The 15493-nt window shown below is 49.0% G+C and overlaps 1 protein-coding gene across 9 annotated transcripts in view; it reads right to left on the reverse strand.

Moving 5' to 3' along the window:
• Pax2 (paired box 2) overlaps positions 1-15493 on the reverse strand; it is an 83634-nt gene that overhangs the window by 41283 nt on the left and 26858 nt on the right. For all 9 annotated transcript variants that reach the window (XM_041661477.1, XM_041661474.1, XM_041661480.1 and 6 more), the window contains 2 exons: positions 5483-5568; positions 3332-3451 (listed from right to left, as the gene is read on the reverse strand). In XM_041661477.1, the coding sequence (XP_041517411.1) occupies positions 3332-3451; positions 5483-5568 (206 nt within the window). The remainder of the gene's footprint in view (positions 1-3331; positions 3452-5482; positions 5569-15493) is intronic.

Below are 15493 nucleotides of genomic sequence, written 5' to 3' on the forward strand. Positions count from 1 at the left end.
TTTGCCTATTCCCCAGGTCAGAGCTTGGGAAGCAGTCTCCATCATTTCCCCCACCTCAACCCTGGGTCAAAGCCAATTGATTGGCCCTCGATGGATAGCCCCATGGTTGCCACTGATACCAGTGATGCTGTCCACATTCCAAGAGCCAGTGCCAGTCACATTCTGGTTATTACCAGTGCGATACCAGTCACTACTGCTGAGAAGGAAGGTCTGCACTGATGCCAGGACACACTGCAGGTATTGACCTTGCTAATGCCCACTGCCGTAACGTGGTTAGAACTAAAGAATGGGCCATGTTGTGAGGTGGAAACCAGAGTAGCAGGAGGGCAGAGGGATGCCCATCTTGCCTCAAGATAAGACACTTCTAGGGAGATGTCCCTCTATCTGAGGTCAAAGGAGGGTCAATATATTTGCTACATGTAGGAGTCTCCCAGAGGAAGATGCACCTGGTCCTCTAGTCCCTCTGGAGTCTGGTCCCTGAACATCCATCCCAATACTTTGCCCTCCCTCAGATCAGTCTCCATTTTACCCAGAGTCCTGGCCCAAGAGTTGAAGGACACACCTGGGTGTGTGTGTACAACCTATGCCCGAGGCTCCTACTGTGACAACTAACTGGCCTGCCAGCTGCTTTGCTACCTTGGCCCGACTGTGGAGTTGGGCTACATCATCTTGACACATAATTATCTCCCCATTCTTAATCATCTGAGCCGCTCCCTAACGCAAACTGGGCCCTGCTGTTTGGAGGCCTCTGGAGGGGGAAGGGGAGGAGTCCTCCAGGTCTCCCTTTACATCCTTTTTCTCCCTCTTCTCCTGTCCCACCTGGGTCCCATGGATCAAGACTGAGATGGTGGTCTGGGGAGGGGGGAAGCTGGCATCCCTCCCAGGGCCAGCTTCCAGGAAGATGACAGCTCCATCAGGCCTGGGGGTGATTTTAAAAAGAGAGAGAGAGAGAGGTAGAAACAGGGCAAGAAAACTCCCACAAAAAAAATTGGTGGGATCACTGATGTTTCTTGTAACGTGGTTAGGCCTAGCAGAGAGCGTCTGAGGCTCTCACCATTCCTCACTTGCCGGCTGCAGTTTCGTCCTGTGCTGGCACCGGAGGCCCCAGACCAACCCTGCTCCTGAGTCTTCCTGCCCAGATAGATTTAGGGCTACTCCTGCCTTCAGAGAAAAATCTGTCCTCTTCCATAGCTCAGTTTTGGTCACTTCCTGTGACTCTGTCTACTTGGGCTTCCTTCTCAAAGCTCCCCTTTTCCCCACTCAACTCGTTCTCGCTAAAGTCACCCTGCGACTGCTGTTCACAGGCTTGATGCAGCAGACAGAATTCAGGCTGACATTGTCCTCAAGACCCTCCTCAGCCATCCCCAGGGCCCTCCTCACAGGACAGCCCTTTTTGGCCATGAGTTCTCTCACTACCTCCTCCGTACAAAGGCCTGGCCAGATCTCCACCACATCGTATCTGATGGTCATTCAACTCTCTGGACGCAGTGTTTAACATATGTGCTAGAATATAAGCTTCCTAAGGACAAGAATTATATTTTGTTTGGCTTAGGGACCTTCTGTACTAAGTCAGCTATTCTCATAGCTGACAGTCTGAGTGGGGTGGGAGTGGAGGTTGCTGAATTGAACTGACTGGGAACAATGGATGTGAACAAGAGGAGTGGAGAGCGTTCTGTTCCTGCCCTGGCCAATTGGCCCAGCCTGGATAGCCCCAGCCTCCCTTGGCCGTCCATGAAGGCCCAGGCAGCAGAAGGCGCACAAAGCCACCACCTCAGACCAATAAGGGGTGCACAGAAGGGTTCCGGTGACCTTCCGGTCCCCCTGGACACCTCACACTCTAAACAAGGCAGGTGGCTAAAGAGAAACCCTCAGGGTTTGAGGCAGACTCTACCAAGGCACTCAGGGTGCCAGGGAGCTTGGCTAAGGCCTGGATGTCAGAAGCCCCAGGGAGAACCGGGGCTTAGGGCCTCTCCCGTAGTCTCCCTGTGCCCATCAGGGGCTGCCGCCAAAACAACCACAATGAAATTTAGTGAGTGGCAAAGGCCGTGGCAGCCAAATGGGTTTGGATATTTTGGAAGAAAGAGAAATCAAGCCAGACAAGCTGTTTCCCTGTGAAACGAGGCCATTAGGGCTCCTGGAAGGAGGCCAGCACCAGGTCATCACTGTCTTGCCAGGCCTGGGTCTCTCCTGCACTGTGTCCCTTCTCCTGGAGGCCAGGGCTCTTTTGCTGTCTTCCCTCTGCCTGGGTCTGCAGCTTAAGGAATGTCATCGTTGTCCCTGTCTCTGTTCTTTACCCCCTCAGGAAGGGCTTGTCTACACTTGGGATGACTACAGAACCTACTGTCCAAACACAACATTTTCCGAAGCGAAAGGAGACATGCCCGGTTCAGATGCAGGGACAACAGGCGTAAATTACGACTTCCTTGAGCTAATGGAACATACGGTCACTTCCTCCTTTATGTTCATCTTTGCAGGGTCTGTTTCATGGAGAGTATCTTTAGAAACCCGTACTCCTTGAAATGCCAGAGGTTACCACTTCCCTAGCTAGGACTATGAGAGAGCTGAAGCAGGAAGCTGGCCTGAGATATTGGCATCTGTGTTCATCTGAGGTCCCAGGCCTCACACACCAGAAGAAAACTAGCTGGCCACCAACGCACCACGAGTACCAAGCTTCCGAAAAGCACTTTGTCTCATGTTTATGCCTATCAGGCTCTCCCTTAATTTTCCTTCATCCCATGTTCTCCTCTTTAATTCCCCATTCCTCTTAACTTGGTCTATGCTACCCAAGGTACTGGCTCAGGGAAAAGGAGGAGAAGTGGGAATCAGAATGGTGTCCACTCTCATGATAAAGAGTAGGGTAAGGCCCTATGTCCAGCTCCCCAAGTGGTTTCAATGGGAGCAGTGTCCATGTGCTACGAGAAAGGACTCCAGGGCTGCCCACGTCCGCATCACCTGCTACCTCTAACTGGGATCAAGTGAGGCCAAAGCAGGCTGGCCTTTCATCCCCAGGTCAGATACCAGCTGTCTCCCCAAGCTCTACAACCTTCCCAAGGTAAACAGTTTATGCCACTCCTCCTGGCGTCCCACGGGGACAGCTGGGGTGAGTCCCAGCAGAAGGTGAGACCATCGGGGCTGAGCAGATGGTGAAGCTGGTGGCCCCAGCAGCAGCCTCCCTCCCTCGCTTCAGGAACCAGCAGGGCAGTGGGGGTACCTAGGCTTTGCTGCTAAAACTGATCTCACGGCAGAGCAGCTGCGAGGCCAGCAGAAACCGGAGCCCCTAGTACAAGGACAAAGCACGCAAAGGGGAGCCAAAGCGCTCCCTCCCCCTTACCTTCATCACGTTTCCTCTTCTCACCATTGGAGCGAGGAATCCCCAGGATCCCATTGATGGAGTAGGATCCCACTGGGTCATTAGAAGCGCTGGAAACGGGAGGGGAGGCCGTGCTGGGAACTGGATGAGAAGAAGGAGGGAACACCATCAGGATAATAGTTGTGACTGGAGCCCCGGGGCTGAGACAGGGGGGAACAGAGGGCAGAAGGACAAGGAGCTCATATCCTTTTCCTTCCTCTGAGGCTTGAGGGAGGAACACTCCCACAGACAGACAATGCAGGCTGTTAGCACTTCTGTCCAGCCTGAAGTGAGTGGTGACCAGTCAACCCAGGCCTCCAGGGCCACCTATGGCATTTACTGGTCCCTCAAGCCCCTCCTCTCAAACGGATGTAGTTTAGGCCCAGAAACTGTCAAGATTAGCTGTCTAGAAAGCACTTCAGTGACCTTCTGGATAGCACAGTTCCAAAAGACGCCCTCTGGGGCCACGTTTCTAGCCTCCACCTAATCCAATGGCTGAACAAATCCTTCCAAGCAAACCCCAGCTCACTGCTTCTTGGTCTCCTGGGCCAGCCCTGATTTAGCGTCTGAGGTTTCCCATCTCTGACACTTGGGGAGGCACAAAGCTGGTCTCAGTGTTTCTCTCTCTTTCCTGGATGTTTCTGGCCTTGAAATCACTGGAGGAGTTCCTACTCCCCTCTTGGGGACAGGCCAGCGAACACACTCACTGTGCTATGGTCAGCTCAGGTACAACTCAGGACACCCCACCCTCCAGCACATTAGCCCAGGCCTGGCTAAACAAAGGCTCCCATAGCCCCAGCAGAGCTGGATCTGTCTTTCTCCTGCTGGTCAGCAGGGAAGGAAAGCAAGGCAGTCAGTGTGCCTATGCATGGGGCCTTGGAAAGTTGCAGCAAGTGTTCTGGCAGGCCTGGGTTGTATCTCTGAGATCCTGTGAAGAGCTAAGGGGGGCAGAGAGGCAGGCAGAGAGCAGCAGAGGCAGAGGCAGAGACAGAAAGATGGGAGGAAACAGGCCAAAAGAAAAGAAGCCAGAAGGAATGATGCAGACAGACAGAGAGACAGATACATAGCTGTGCACATGAGGTGAGGGAAGAGGACTGGGAGAAAGAGAGAGATGGGGAGAAGAGAGAAAAAAATTTTAATTTTTTAAAAAAAAATTTTTATATTTATTTATTTATTATGTATACAACATTCTATGTATGCCCGCACGCCAGAGCAGGGCGCCAGATCTCAGTACAGATGGTTGTGAGGCACCATGTGGTTGCTGGGAATTGAACTCAGGAACTCTGGAAGAGCAGCCAGTACTCTTAACCTCTGAGCCATCTCTCCAGCCCTTTAAAAAAAAATTTAAAGGCTGGGTATGTAACTCCATGGGAAAGTGTTTGTCTACCGTGCATAAGGTTATGAGTTCTGTGCCTTCCTCCTCCCCTTCAATTTTTACTTTTTTTTTTTCGAGACAGGGTTTCTCTGTGTAGCCCTAGCTGTGCTGGAATTCTCTGTAGACGAGGATGGCCTTGACACTCACAGATCTGCCTGCTTCTGCCTCCCAAGTGCTGGGATTAAAGGTGTGTGCCACTGCTGCCCACCAATATTTATTTCTTTAAATTCATGTGTATGTGTGCACATATGTGCACATGCATGCCTGAGGAGGTCAGAACGCTATCAGAGCCTCTGGAACTGGAGTTACAGGTGGTCATGAGTCTTGCCTCACTTGGGTCCTGAAACCAAACTGAGTTACTCTGTAGGATCAAAAGGTGTTCTTAACTGCTAAGCCATTTCTCCAACTCACCCCCCCCCAAAAAAAAGATGTTTTTAAAAAGAGGAAGTAAAAAAGTAGATTTGAAACAATGTGGCATTTAAGGTGTACAGGAAGAGTGCATCAGATACAATAAATGATGGTGGAACAGAAGAAACACCCAAAGGAAAAGGCTGAGGGGCAGGAGTAAGGAAAGGAGAGGGAGAGGAGGTGAGAAGACAGACTGAGGAGGATGTGGGAGGCACTGAGCTGGCATCAGTACCCTAGGAGGGAAAGGAGTGATTGGGGATCACAGAACCATAGATCTCCCTGGAGTGGACAGTTCCCAGAGTTGAGTTGTGTTTTCTAAGTTGGTTTCCCTCTTTCCTGAGCTCTCTTACCGATGGTGTGGCCAGGGGCAGTCACTCCTGTCCCTGCGCCATCCGGTGTTGGGTGGAAAGGCTGCTGAACTTTGGTCCGAATGATCCTGCAAAGCATCACAACATCATTACAGGTCACAGGCCAGGCCCAGGCTCGCCCGGCCTGGCAGAGGGGTCCTGCTGAGCCCAGCGCAGGCTTCACCCAGCGCTGCAAGGCATGAGCTTTCCTTCCTGTCTATTCCGCAGTTCACTTAGCACAGCTCTCGGCAGAGGTGGTCTGCATGCTGTCCTGCCCTGAACACCAGCTGAGCTGCAGCTTGAGTTTGGACTGCAAGAATTAAGGCTCAGTCAAGTGGACCACAGCATGTTTTCCGTTTCTGAGGGGTGAGGCCCGCCCTGGTGGCTAGTGATCCACCTTCCCTCCTCAGTCACATTTATGTAGCCCCTAGTACCAGGAACAGCTGCGTCTGGAAGTCATTTTGACTGGCTTTCCAACTAGGACCGAAATTAGGGAAGGAGCTTCCTCATGTATTGAAGATAGGAGAGAAGGCAGAAACGCAGGGCTGGTCACCCATGATCCCACAACATCTAGTCTCTGCCAGGCGTCAGGCCCCTCACAACCGGCTCCTCATCTGGCTGGCTTACAGCCTCCCTTTCTTTTCTATGGTCTTCCTTGAGTCAGAGTTTCTTTACCAGACTGGTTGAAGAGCTAGCACCACGCTTTGTGCACCCCCGGGAAATAAAGGAACAAATGAAATCCTCTTGGGAGGGAGAAGCCCACCTCACAGGAGTCCAGAAAAACACAAGAGCCCCATAATGCGAGAGACCAAACCTAGGGGCTGGGCAATTTGCTTCTTCCTGTACCCTATCCAACTCAGCGTCGCTCCTCCCTGCAGAAAGCCAAGTTCACATCTACCCCAGGAAGCTGCAAGCTGGGAATCTTTCAACTACAGCGCGCTCTCTCTCTCTCTCTCTCTCTCTCTCTCTCTTTTTTTTTTTTTTTTTTTTTTTGGTTTTTCGAGACAGGGTTTCTCTGTGGTTTTGGAGCCTGTCCTGGAACTAGCTCTTGTAGACCAGGCTGGTCTTGAACTCACAGAGATCCGCCTGCCTCTGCCTCCCGAGTGCTGGGATTAAAGGCGTGCGCCACCACCGCCCGGCTCTCTCTTTCTTTTTGAGACAGGGTTTCTCTGGCTGTCCTGGAACTTGTTCTGTACATCAGGCTGGCCTCCAACTCTCTCACAGAGATTACCCCTGCCTCTGCCTCCTGAGTACTGGAATTAAAAGTGTGCACCACCACCACCCTCAGCTCAACTTGAGCTTTTTCTAATCACTTACAAGCACATAGTTGGAACACTTTCTCCAAGTGCTGGAAAGTTGGGGGAGGGGATTCATATTTAAAGACTGCCAGGTAGCCCAAGGCAATGAGGCCGCCAGGTCCAGAGGAAGAAGAAGCATCCCTTGAAGGTAGGGACCAGGGAGGAGAAGTGAATGAGGATGTGGAGCCTGGCACAGACCCACAGCAGAGCTAAGCCAATTGCAGGAGGGGCACAGGAAACAGTAAAAAGTGCACCAGGCTGTACAACAGAGCCAATGTTTGGTCCCTGTCACTAAGAAGCCACACAGCCTCACATTTATCACTTAGTGTCTTTGTGCCTCAGTGTCTTCAAGTGAACAATAATGGGCTCACAGTGACACAGCCTCTCCAAGGTTTTAAGACGAACAAGAAAATCGCAGCGCGTTATACACAGGTGCTGGGGCCGGGGACACTAATGAGGAAGCCCAAGCAGAACACAAGGCTGGGCTGGTGCCTGCACCTACAGTCAGAAGTAGCAGAGGTGTGAGCAGGAGGAGAGGAAACGGGGCTGAAAGCTTGCACCTGATGATAGAAACAGCTCTTTTCCACTCATTAAAATGGGTGCATCAATATTATATATAACCTATATGACCCCATATGTACTTCTGTTCATTTGCACAACTTCAGAAATAAGTACCATTGCCTTCACCTTGCAGATAGAAAACCAAAGCTGACGACAGTTAATGATTAAGGTTTCTTTAGGACCATACTGCCAGTTAGAGCGGAGTCTAAATTGCATCTTCTGCTACTTTACTATCCTTCCGTCATCATGTAAGAGTCAAGCCTAAGAGGTCTGGAGCCATGAGCAATGCTCAAACTAGAGGGGACGCGGTCAAAGTGATTGATCTCAGGAAGCTAATATGTCTGCGTGAGATACTAACGAGGGGGCAGAAAGAAAGAAAGAAAGAAAGAAAAGAAAGAAAGGTGAAAACCTTCAAAAGTATGAAGGAAAGAAATAAGGGAGACTGGTCGGGGTTTGATGACTAACTGGAGTCAAGCCTGGCTCTAAACCACTCCTGGATAGTGGAAACCGTGTGGCATGTACCATTGTGGACAACAGGTATGCAGGAAGGTGAATGGCATGGGAAGGAAGTGTGCTGTTGGCTCTGGATGTGTGAGGTGGGCAAGCCCAGGCATGGACTGGCGCAGAAAGGAGTCTACTGGAAAGGGACATGGAACAATATGGGAGGTTGCAGTTGTGGCCACCGGCAGCACCAATACAGAGCAGGGTAGCCTGACCTCAGTAGATGGAGGGACACTACCAGTGCCAACAGCGGCCATTAGTGACTTCCACGCAGCTGGAGCAGGATCCTGGCAAAAGAGGTGCAGGGAAGAGAGGGGACTTCTAAAAGATGACGGTGGTGTGGAAGTTAGAGGTTGGCCCAGTAACCACAGAGGGTAGGAAGGGTGATTCAGGGCAGGAAAGAGGAGTACCAGAGAAGAGGAAGAGGGCGAGGTTGCCAGGGAGACAACAGATGGAGGATGCAAAGCAGGGCAGAATAGTGGGGGACTGGAGTGAAGGACCAGGGCAGAGTTAGACAAAGACAACCAGAATGTCAGGAAGGAACTTCTACAGCTTTGTACCCTTAGCAGTCAGAAGATAGAGGAGAGGTTTTGAGTCACTGAGAGCAATACGACCCCACCTTTACAAAAGTGTAGAAGGTAAGACTTCTCCCAGGCAGCTGTTTCTACACAAGTTTCCAGTGTCTGGTGAACCTGCAGTGGCCCTGCTTAAAGACTGACAGGCTCTGGTTTAAGGAGTTCCAGGGCTGGGGCCAGGGCACACAGATAACTGGACCGGCTGGTGCAGTTCCTGTCTTTATTACCAGAGCCTCTGACCCCTGAGGCACTGATACAGATTTAGCTGAGGCAGCAAGTGATGGAAAATCACTATGCCCTGACAGCAGCTTGGTGGTGCATGGGAGAGAAGCTGGGCAGGGTGCCTGCTATGAGTTACTAAGGCTCTTGGTGCCCATCCATGACCACAGGCAGTGGGCACCTGCCAGGCACCAGAGCTGATCATATGGAATTTAAGAACTGGGGTTCTGAAAACTCTATGGTTATTTATATTCCTCCTACATCCTGAGCTCAACGTGAAAGAGAGGGCACTGCTCCTTTTCCCACCCGAGCAGACTTTCCCACACAGGATGCTCTTCCTCCTTCATTTCAGCAAGAGCCCACCTACTTGGTGCTTTACCTTGCTTCCAACAAAGGGACTGCTGGGATTGCAATGTCTCCCAAGGGTGCATATATAGCTAAAGGAATTCAGATCTTGGTTTTGCTTTTTTTAAAAGATGTTTCATTTTTATTTTACAAATATTTGCCTATATGTGTGTATAAATACTATCCACATGCCTGGTACCCATGGAGGACAGAAGAGAGAATTGGAACTCCATGGAACTGGAGTTGCGGACAGTTGTGAGCCATGATGTGAGTGCTAGGAAGCAGGCCTGGGTTCTTTACAAACTCAGCCAATGCTCTTAGCCATTGAGCCAGCTCCTGAGGCCTTGGTTTGTTCTGTCTTTGTTTGTTTGTTGTTTTGTAACAGGGTCTCACTATATAACCCAGAAATGCCTGAGTTGGTCCTCATGCCTCCCAGGTGCTGAGTGGTAGTAATATAGGCATGTACCGCCACCCCTGGACTCGTGAGGGGTTTGGGATATGGGCTCCAGGCTCAGTCTACCTGAGTCAGAACCCCAGCTCTGTTTAACTCTTTTTGGGAAGCCCTTGGACTTTTCTTACTCCTTTATCTGCGAAATGAGATAATACTACTATGGACTTCCCAGGGCTGCGGCGAGGATTAAGTAGGATAATTCATGTAAAATGATTAGAATGATGGCCGGTTCGATAAATGCTAGCTGTAATAATAATGTTCACTTGTGTTATTATCCCTGTGGGTGACCCCTGTGCCTAGCTGCTTTCAATTTAGGGGCCAAGCCAGGTGCAGGCAGGAGGCCTCCCTTCTTAAGATGCCCCAACTGGATCAATGCAGGTACTCCCTGGGAAGACATGGAGAAGATGAACAGCAGCAGGAGCCAAGGGCTGATCCCAAGAGGTTGCAATCAGAAAGACTTCCCGGAAGGCAGGCTGCGCCTGGACTGAGTTCCGCCCAAGTGCCCTGGGATGGACCCACAGAGGACTCAGGTGATGGCAGCGCTTCAGATGATGAAGCAGATGGTGAGGTCACTTCCTCTTTGGTTAAACTCCTAGGAGACCTCCACTTCCTCCCACCTTGAAGATCAAAACAGTCTCAGGTGCTCTCCCAGCAAGCCTGTTACCTTTGTGAGGAGATAGCTCAACCTTCACTGGGAAGTCGGACTCCTACTTAACCCTTCTCTGTCTTCCTTGGTCTCTGCATCTCTGTCTTGGCTCCTCTTTCTCCCTCTCTGTCCATCTGTCCATCTCCTTGCACCCTGAAGTCCCACTATGACTGTGTGAGTTTATTGATTCCCGGGAGCTGGGGGAAAGCGGGAGGTAGGGCTGGGGTGCAGGGCTCTGGGATGGAAATAGAAGGCTATAAATTATTTGTGACAGGAAAGCAATAGTGGCAGAGTGCTGAGCACAAGTCCTGTGTCACTATTAGATTCCTTTTAGCCTGATGACACTGTAAAAAAGGTTAAGTGTCTGCTGGAATCGTACACCTGGGGGGCCGGGTTGGCCTGGGAGCAGAACAAGCCACCGAGAGCAGGTATATCAATTCTCTAGGCCAATAATATTCCTCTCATTGATCGCCACGCAAAGTTCAAAAATCTCATTACAGCCAGGCAGACCGGGAACTTTTTACAAATCAATAGAATGATATAATGTATGTATACTTAGTACAAATGTATCTATTCATCCATCCATCCATCCACGGTCTGCCTCAGGGTTTCCAAGTTAGCCTACCCATCATATTATGTTATGTTATGTATGATAGTATGTTGCATTATATTATATGATAATAAATGGTGTGCAAAAACTTCCCCTCAGGTGGAAACAAGAGGCAGTCCTATTAGCATTGAGATGACCTCCGACAGCTCCCCTGGAAGGAGTAAGGTCTAGGTGGTCAGCCCCGCTAAGAGTGATGCCTCCCCTATGAAACTTTAGTGACTAAAGAACACTGCATCCTGCCTGGGTGAGAGGCCATGTTCTAAGTATGTCCAACATTTCATTTGCTCCGTTCTCCCAGGAAGCTGCTTCGCAGATGGTCAGAGGCCATCTGTTTTATAAATGGCAAGTCAGAGATTTGGATTTAAGAAGACTCATCCCAAGGCCCACACCCTCAACCCCTCAGCTCTTCTGCTCCCAGAGAGACACTTTCAAGCGAGCAGACTCCCAAACTCCTGTATCCTAGATCTAGACAAGGAGGCTAAGAGGCTACTGAAACCCACGAGTCCTCACCAGGACATGGGAGTAACAACTTGTGTTACGGCCAGCTGCCAAGACACAGGATCTCCGAGAACATCCTCCTGAAATCCCACTCACTGGCTTGAAGCAGTCTGCCCTGGAAACTCTGGAATCATTTCCTCAAGGAACAGCAGGCTGCCCCCCAAGCCTGCTCATATTATTGGTTTGCTCCAAGAGCCTTAATAGTAAAATGTCAAGTATTTGAGTACACGTCCTCTGTACATATATAAGCCAGCTTCGACTGTTCCACTCTGGAGTCTACAAAACATACTCAATCCCTAGTATGGGATCTGTAAGGCAAGATAGGGAATGTTTCAGACTAGATAAGCTGACTGCCCACTGAGCCCATAACCAGTGAGAGGGCGGGGCCTCTGCCAGTGACTTCAAGCTGAATGGCGATCAAGAGCTGGCTCATTCTTAAAACAAACAACTATATTTGCTTCAGCAAAGGATATTTCATCCAACAAATGCAGGTAATTGCTTCATCTCAGGTCTCTGAGCACTGCCTGGGTTGGGCATATATCCCCGGCTTGGCCCTGAGGCAAGCCAGCTGGAGACGTTTCCTAGCAAGTGAGATGCCATAGATCACCAGGAAGCTGTCACCTCTCCTGATGTGGTGCCTCCTGCAGAGGACCCCACAGAACTGAGTAACCTTACAGACCTGAGGCTGAGGTTTACCTTCTCCTCACACAAGGGCCCCTGGAAACCCTGCCTCTGTCTCCACAGTGACCACTTGGAGGGCCTCCACGCACACTCTCCCTTTGTGGGCTCGACTTCTGCAGTGTGCATGGTTTAGAGGTGTTGCCCAGGCTTGCTCACAGGCTCTGCGAGGTTTAGTTTGAACAATAAGAATACCAGTGAGGCAGTCATTCCTTACAGCTGAGAACACACCTTTCCATTCCGGCTAGAGCAGGACACAGCTAGAACACATAGGTTCTCGGTTAGGAGAGATCTTCCCAGAGGATGTCAAGATCTATCTATCTCTCTCTCTCTCTCTCTCTCAATATATATTTTATATATAATATACAAAAAATATGTGTTTATATATCATATATAAATTAAGATAATATATTTTTAATTTATGCATTTATATGTAATATATTTAAACATTTTATATAATATATTGTATATATTTAAATGTTATATACATATATATATATAGAGAGAGAGAGAGAAAGAGAGAGAGAGAGAGAGAGAAAGAGAGAGAGAGAGGAACAGACAGACAGACAAACAGATGGGTTGGTGCTCATGTAGCCTAGGTTCACATCTTAAACTTAATATATATGTAGCTCAGGCTTACCCTGTACTTTTTTTGTCTTGTTTTTCAAGACAGGGTTTCTCTGTGTAACAATTCTAGCTGTCCTGGAACTCATTTTGAAGACCAGGCTGGCTTTGAATTTATAGAGATCCACCTGCCTCTGCCTCCCAAGTGCTGGGATTAAAGATGTGCGCCCCCACCACCAGGCTTCCCTTGTATTAATCTTCCTGCCTCCACCTCCTAAGTGCTTGTGTTGTAGGGATGCTCAGCTGGAAGTTATAATTAGGCTTCAAGAACGAGAATCCTACCAGAAAGCTTGCAAAAGGGTGTCCTCAGATGACTGCCCTGGAACTACCTGCATCAGAATCCCTTGGGACATCGGTAAAACGTAAACCCCTCAGTCTCTCCTTGATCTTCCTAAATTAGAGTTTCTGAACTCTACAATGTGAGAAGATGAGCTCAAGCCGGGGTGCGAGGGAAACAGCTGCTGGTTGGGGACGGGGTGGGGTAGAGCATGAAGATGGCTCCCTTCCCGATCCTTCAGGCCACAGTTCTCACAACCTGGTAACCCTGACTCCAACCAACAGACACCAAAATTCCAGAAGCTATCATTTCCTCTGAAGAGACTAAATTCTAGGTTAAAAATGAAAACGTTTCAAAATAGTTCTTGGACATCCCAGGATGATCACCTTCTAGTGGTTTTCTAGATTCTATGCGGTTTCCTGTCCTTCTAGGACTGGCTTAGAGGGCGACAGTCCTTTCACTGTGTGTCCCTGGGATCCCAGGCCAGACACAATTTACCAGGTTAGATGGGCCATGGGGCTGGCCCAAGGGGGCAGTAGTGATAGTTTATGTGATGAACCGTAAGCATATGGGTTGATTTAACGTCAAGATATGCATAGGTTTAAAAATTAAGAGGCAATGTGTTTAACTAACCATTTGGAAACCGGTCTGCGGTTCATGCCAAGCCAGAGCGTGACCAGACTCCCTCCTCTTGTCACTGGCCTTGCCCTCATCTGTCAGGGCTTCCTGCTAAAGCTGGGGTCCAGCAGCTGTCCACCCCACGGTCCTGCCTGGGAGGGTCTCGTAGCTCAGGGACTGTCTACTGTAACGGTAAAATGGTACTGCGATAGGCTCACTACCACAGTGAGTCTTCGCTCTGAGCCTGGCCATCCTGCCTCCCCCTCCATACACATACCCGCCCCCCTCTGTAAGCAGAAGGAAGCCTGCAGGGATATTGGACTTTCTAGTGACTGCCTGGTCTTGCTGCCTCTGGCCCTTGTCACCTCAGCCACTCAGGGACTCAAAAACAACCCATCGGTCATTGTCCTGAAAGGATAGGAAGGAGCTAACGCTGTCCTTGCTTCCTGTTTCAGACATGGTGAAGTCAGAGCTTCTCAGCCTAGTTTTAGAGTTGCCCCCACCAGCCTCCTGGCCCCCAGCCTCCTGTCCCCCCCCCCCCCCCCAGCCTCCTGCTCCTATACCTTCCCAGTCCATCTCTTTCTGCTCCCTTTGCCAGATAGAACTGAAACCTTTCTCTGCTTGCCTAGTTCATACTGAATCCTCCCTTGGACTCAGCTCAGCAAGAACAAGTGTCACAATTATTTTTCTTACCGCCAAGCAACAAACAAGGTCAGCTATAATAAAGAGAACTGAACTACCGAGTTATTGACATTATTGGAACAGAAGAATCTTAAGGGCTACTGTGTGCTAACTTATGTTCTCTATGTATCAGTCATTTGCTAAGTGATTTATATGGACTTTAAAATTTAACCCCTGTGCTCAGGAAGCAGAGGCAGGCAAATCTTTGTGGCCTGAGGCCAGCCTGGTCTACACAGTAAGCACCAGGAGAATCGGGACTATATAAAGAGACCACCTAAAAAAAGAAAATAATAATAAAATAAAATTCCAGTCTTATAAGTATCTATGAAGATTATTATTCCTGTTCTTTAATGTGGAAACCGAGGCTCAGAAATATTAGCTAACTTACCTACGGTCACACAGCATTTCTGTAACAGAGCCAGAATTTAAACACGGGTGTCTCACTGTAGAACCCGCTCCGCTAATTGCTTGGTAGAAAAAATTAGTCTTATCAAGAACAAGTGGTAGGATCTGTCCAAGGCTAAAGTACCAGAAGAGCTGCACAGAACAGCAGTGAAAGTCATAACTATCATGTTTTAAAGCTTTTACATGTATTCATTTGTGTGTGGCGTGCTCCTGTGGAAGTCAGAGCAGATCAGTTTCCAGAGGAAGCTAACTCTTTACACCAGTCTGTTTTTGACCAGGGTGGGGGATTGAACGCAGGTCATCAGCCAGGGCAGCAGGTACCTTCACCCACTGCATCGCCTTACTGGCCCCGATCATTTAGTTTGTATTCACTGTATAATAGACATTGTACACAATGCGTTTTCTCATTCAAATCTTAACCATAGCTCCTCACAGAGGTGTGTTCTCTAGTCTACCGTAGGGTCAACAGCATGGCTAAGCAACTCACCCAAGGTCACATTCTTAATATCACATTGCTTTGGATCCAGGCCTGTGACTTCAATATCTGAGAGCTAAGGTAATATAATCTCCTCTGGAAATTTCTATATTAATAGCCCTTTGTGTCTATTAGCTATTTGAGCATGAACAATTTTCTTAGTCTTTTCACAGACGCGATTTGAACCACTGCAAACATCTGTAGACAACTAGCAGAGGTTGCATGTGGCTGTGTTTCGAAACACACTTTCCTCTCCCATGCATGTGCTATAGATTATCTGATAAGCATCATGTCTGTGTTACAGACAAACCATAATTTGCAAATCGTGTACGCAATCCCAGGATGAGCCTGCATATGGATGTTTCTCAGCTTCTACACTTTAAAAACTATTTCTGTGATGAGCACATCTTTATATTCATATCTTATTCATATCTGTTCTGATGCATTGATCTGAGATTTACAACAGTGAATATTCTTATCAAAAGCTGATCATGAATATCTGCCAACTTATGCCTGTTTCTGTTGCAAAACCCATCGATGTTCCCTTTTCAG

Source organism: Microtus oregoni, unplaced genomic scaffold (genome assembly GCF_018167655.1).
Source record: "Microtus oregoni isolate MIOR12 unplaced genomic scaffold, Mior012 000012F_ref0000307, whole genome shotgun sequence".
NCBI classification, from domain to species: domain Eukaryota; kingdom Metazoa; phylum Chordata; class Mammalia; order Rodentia; family Cricetidae; genus Microtus; species Microtus oregoni.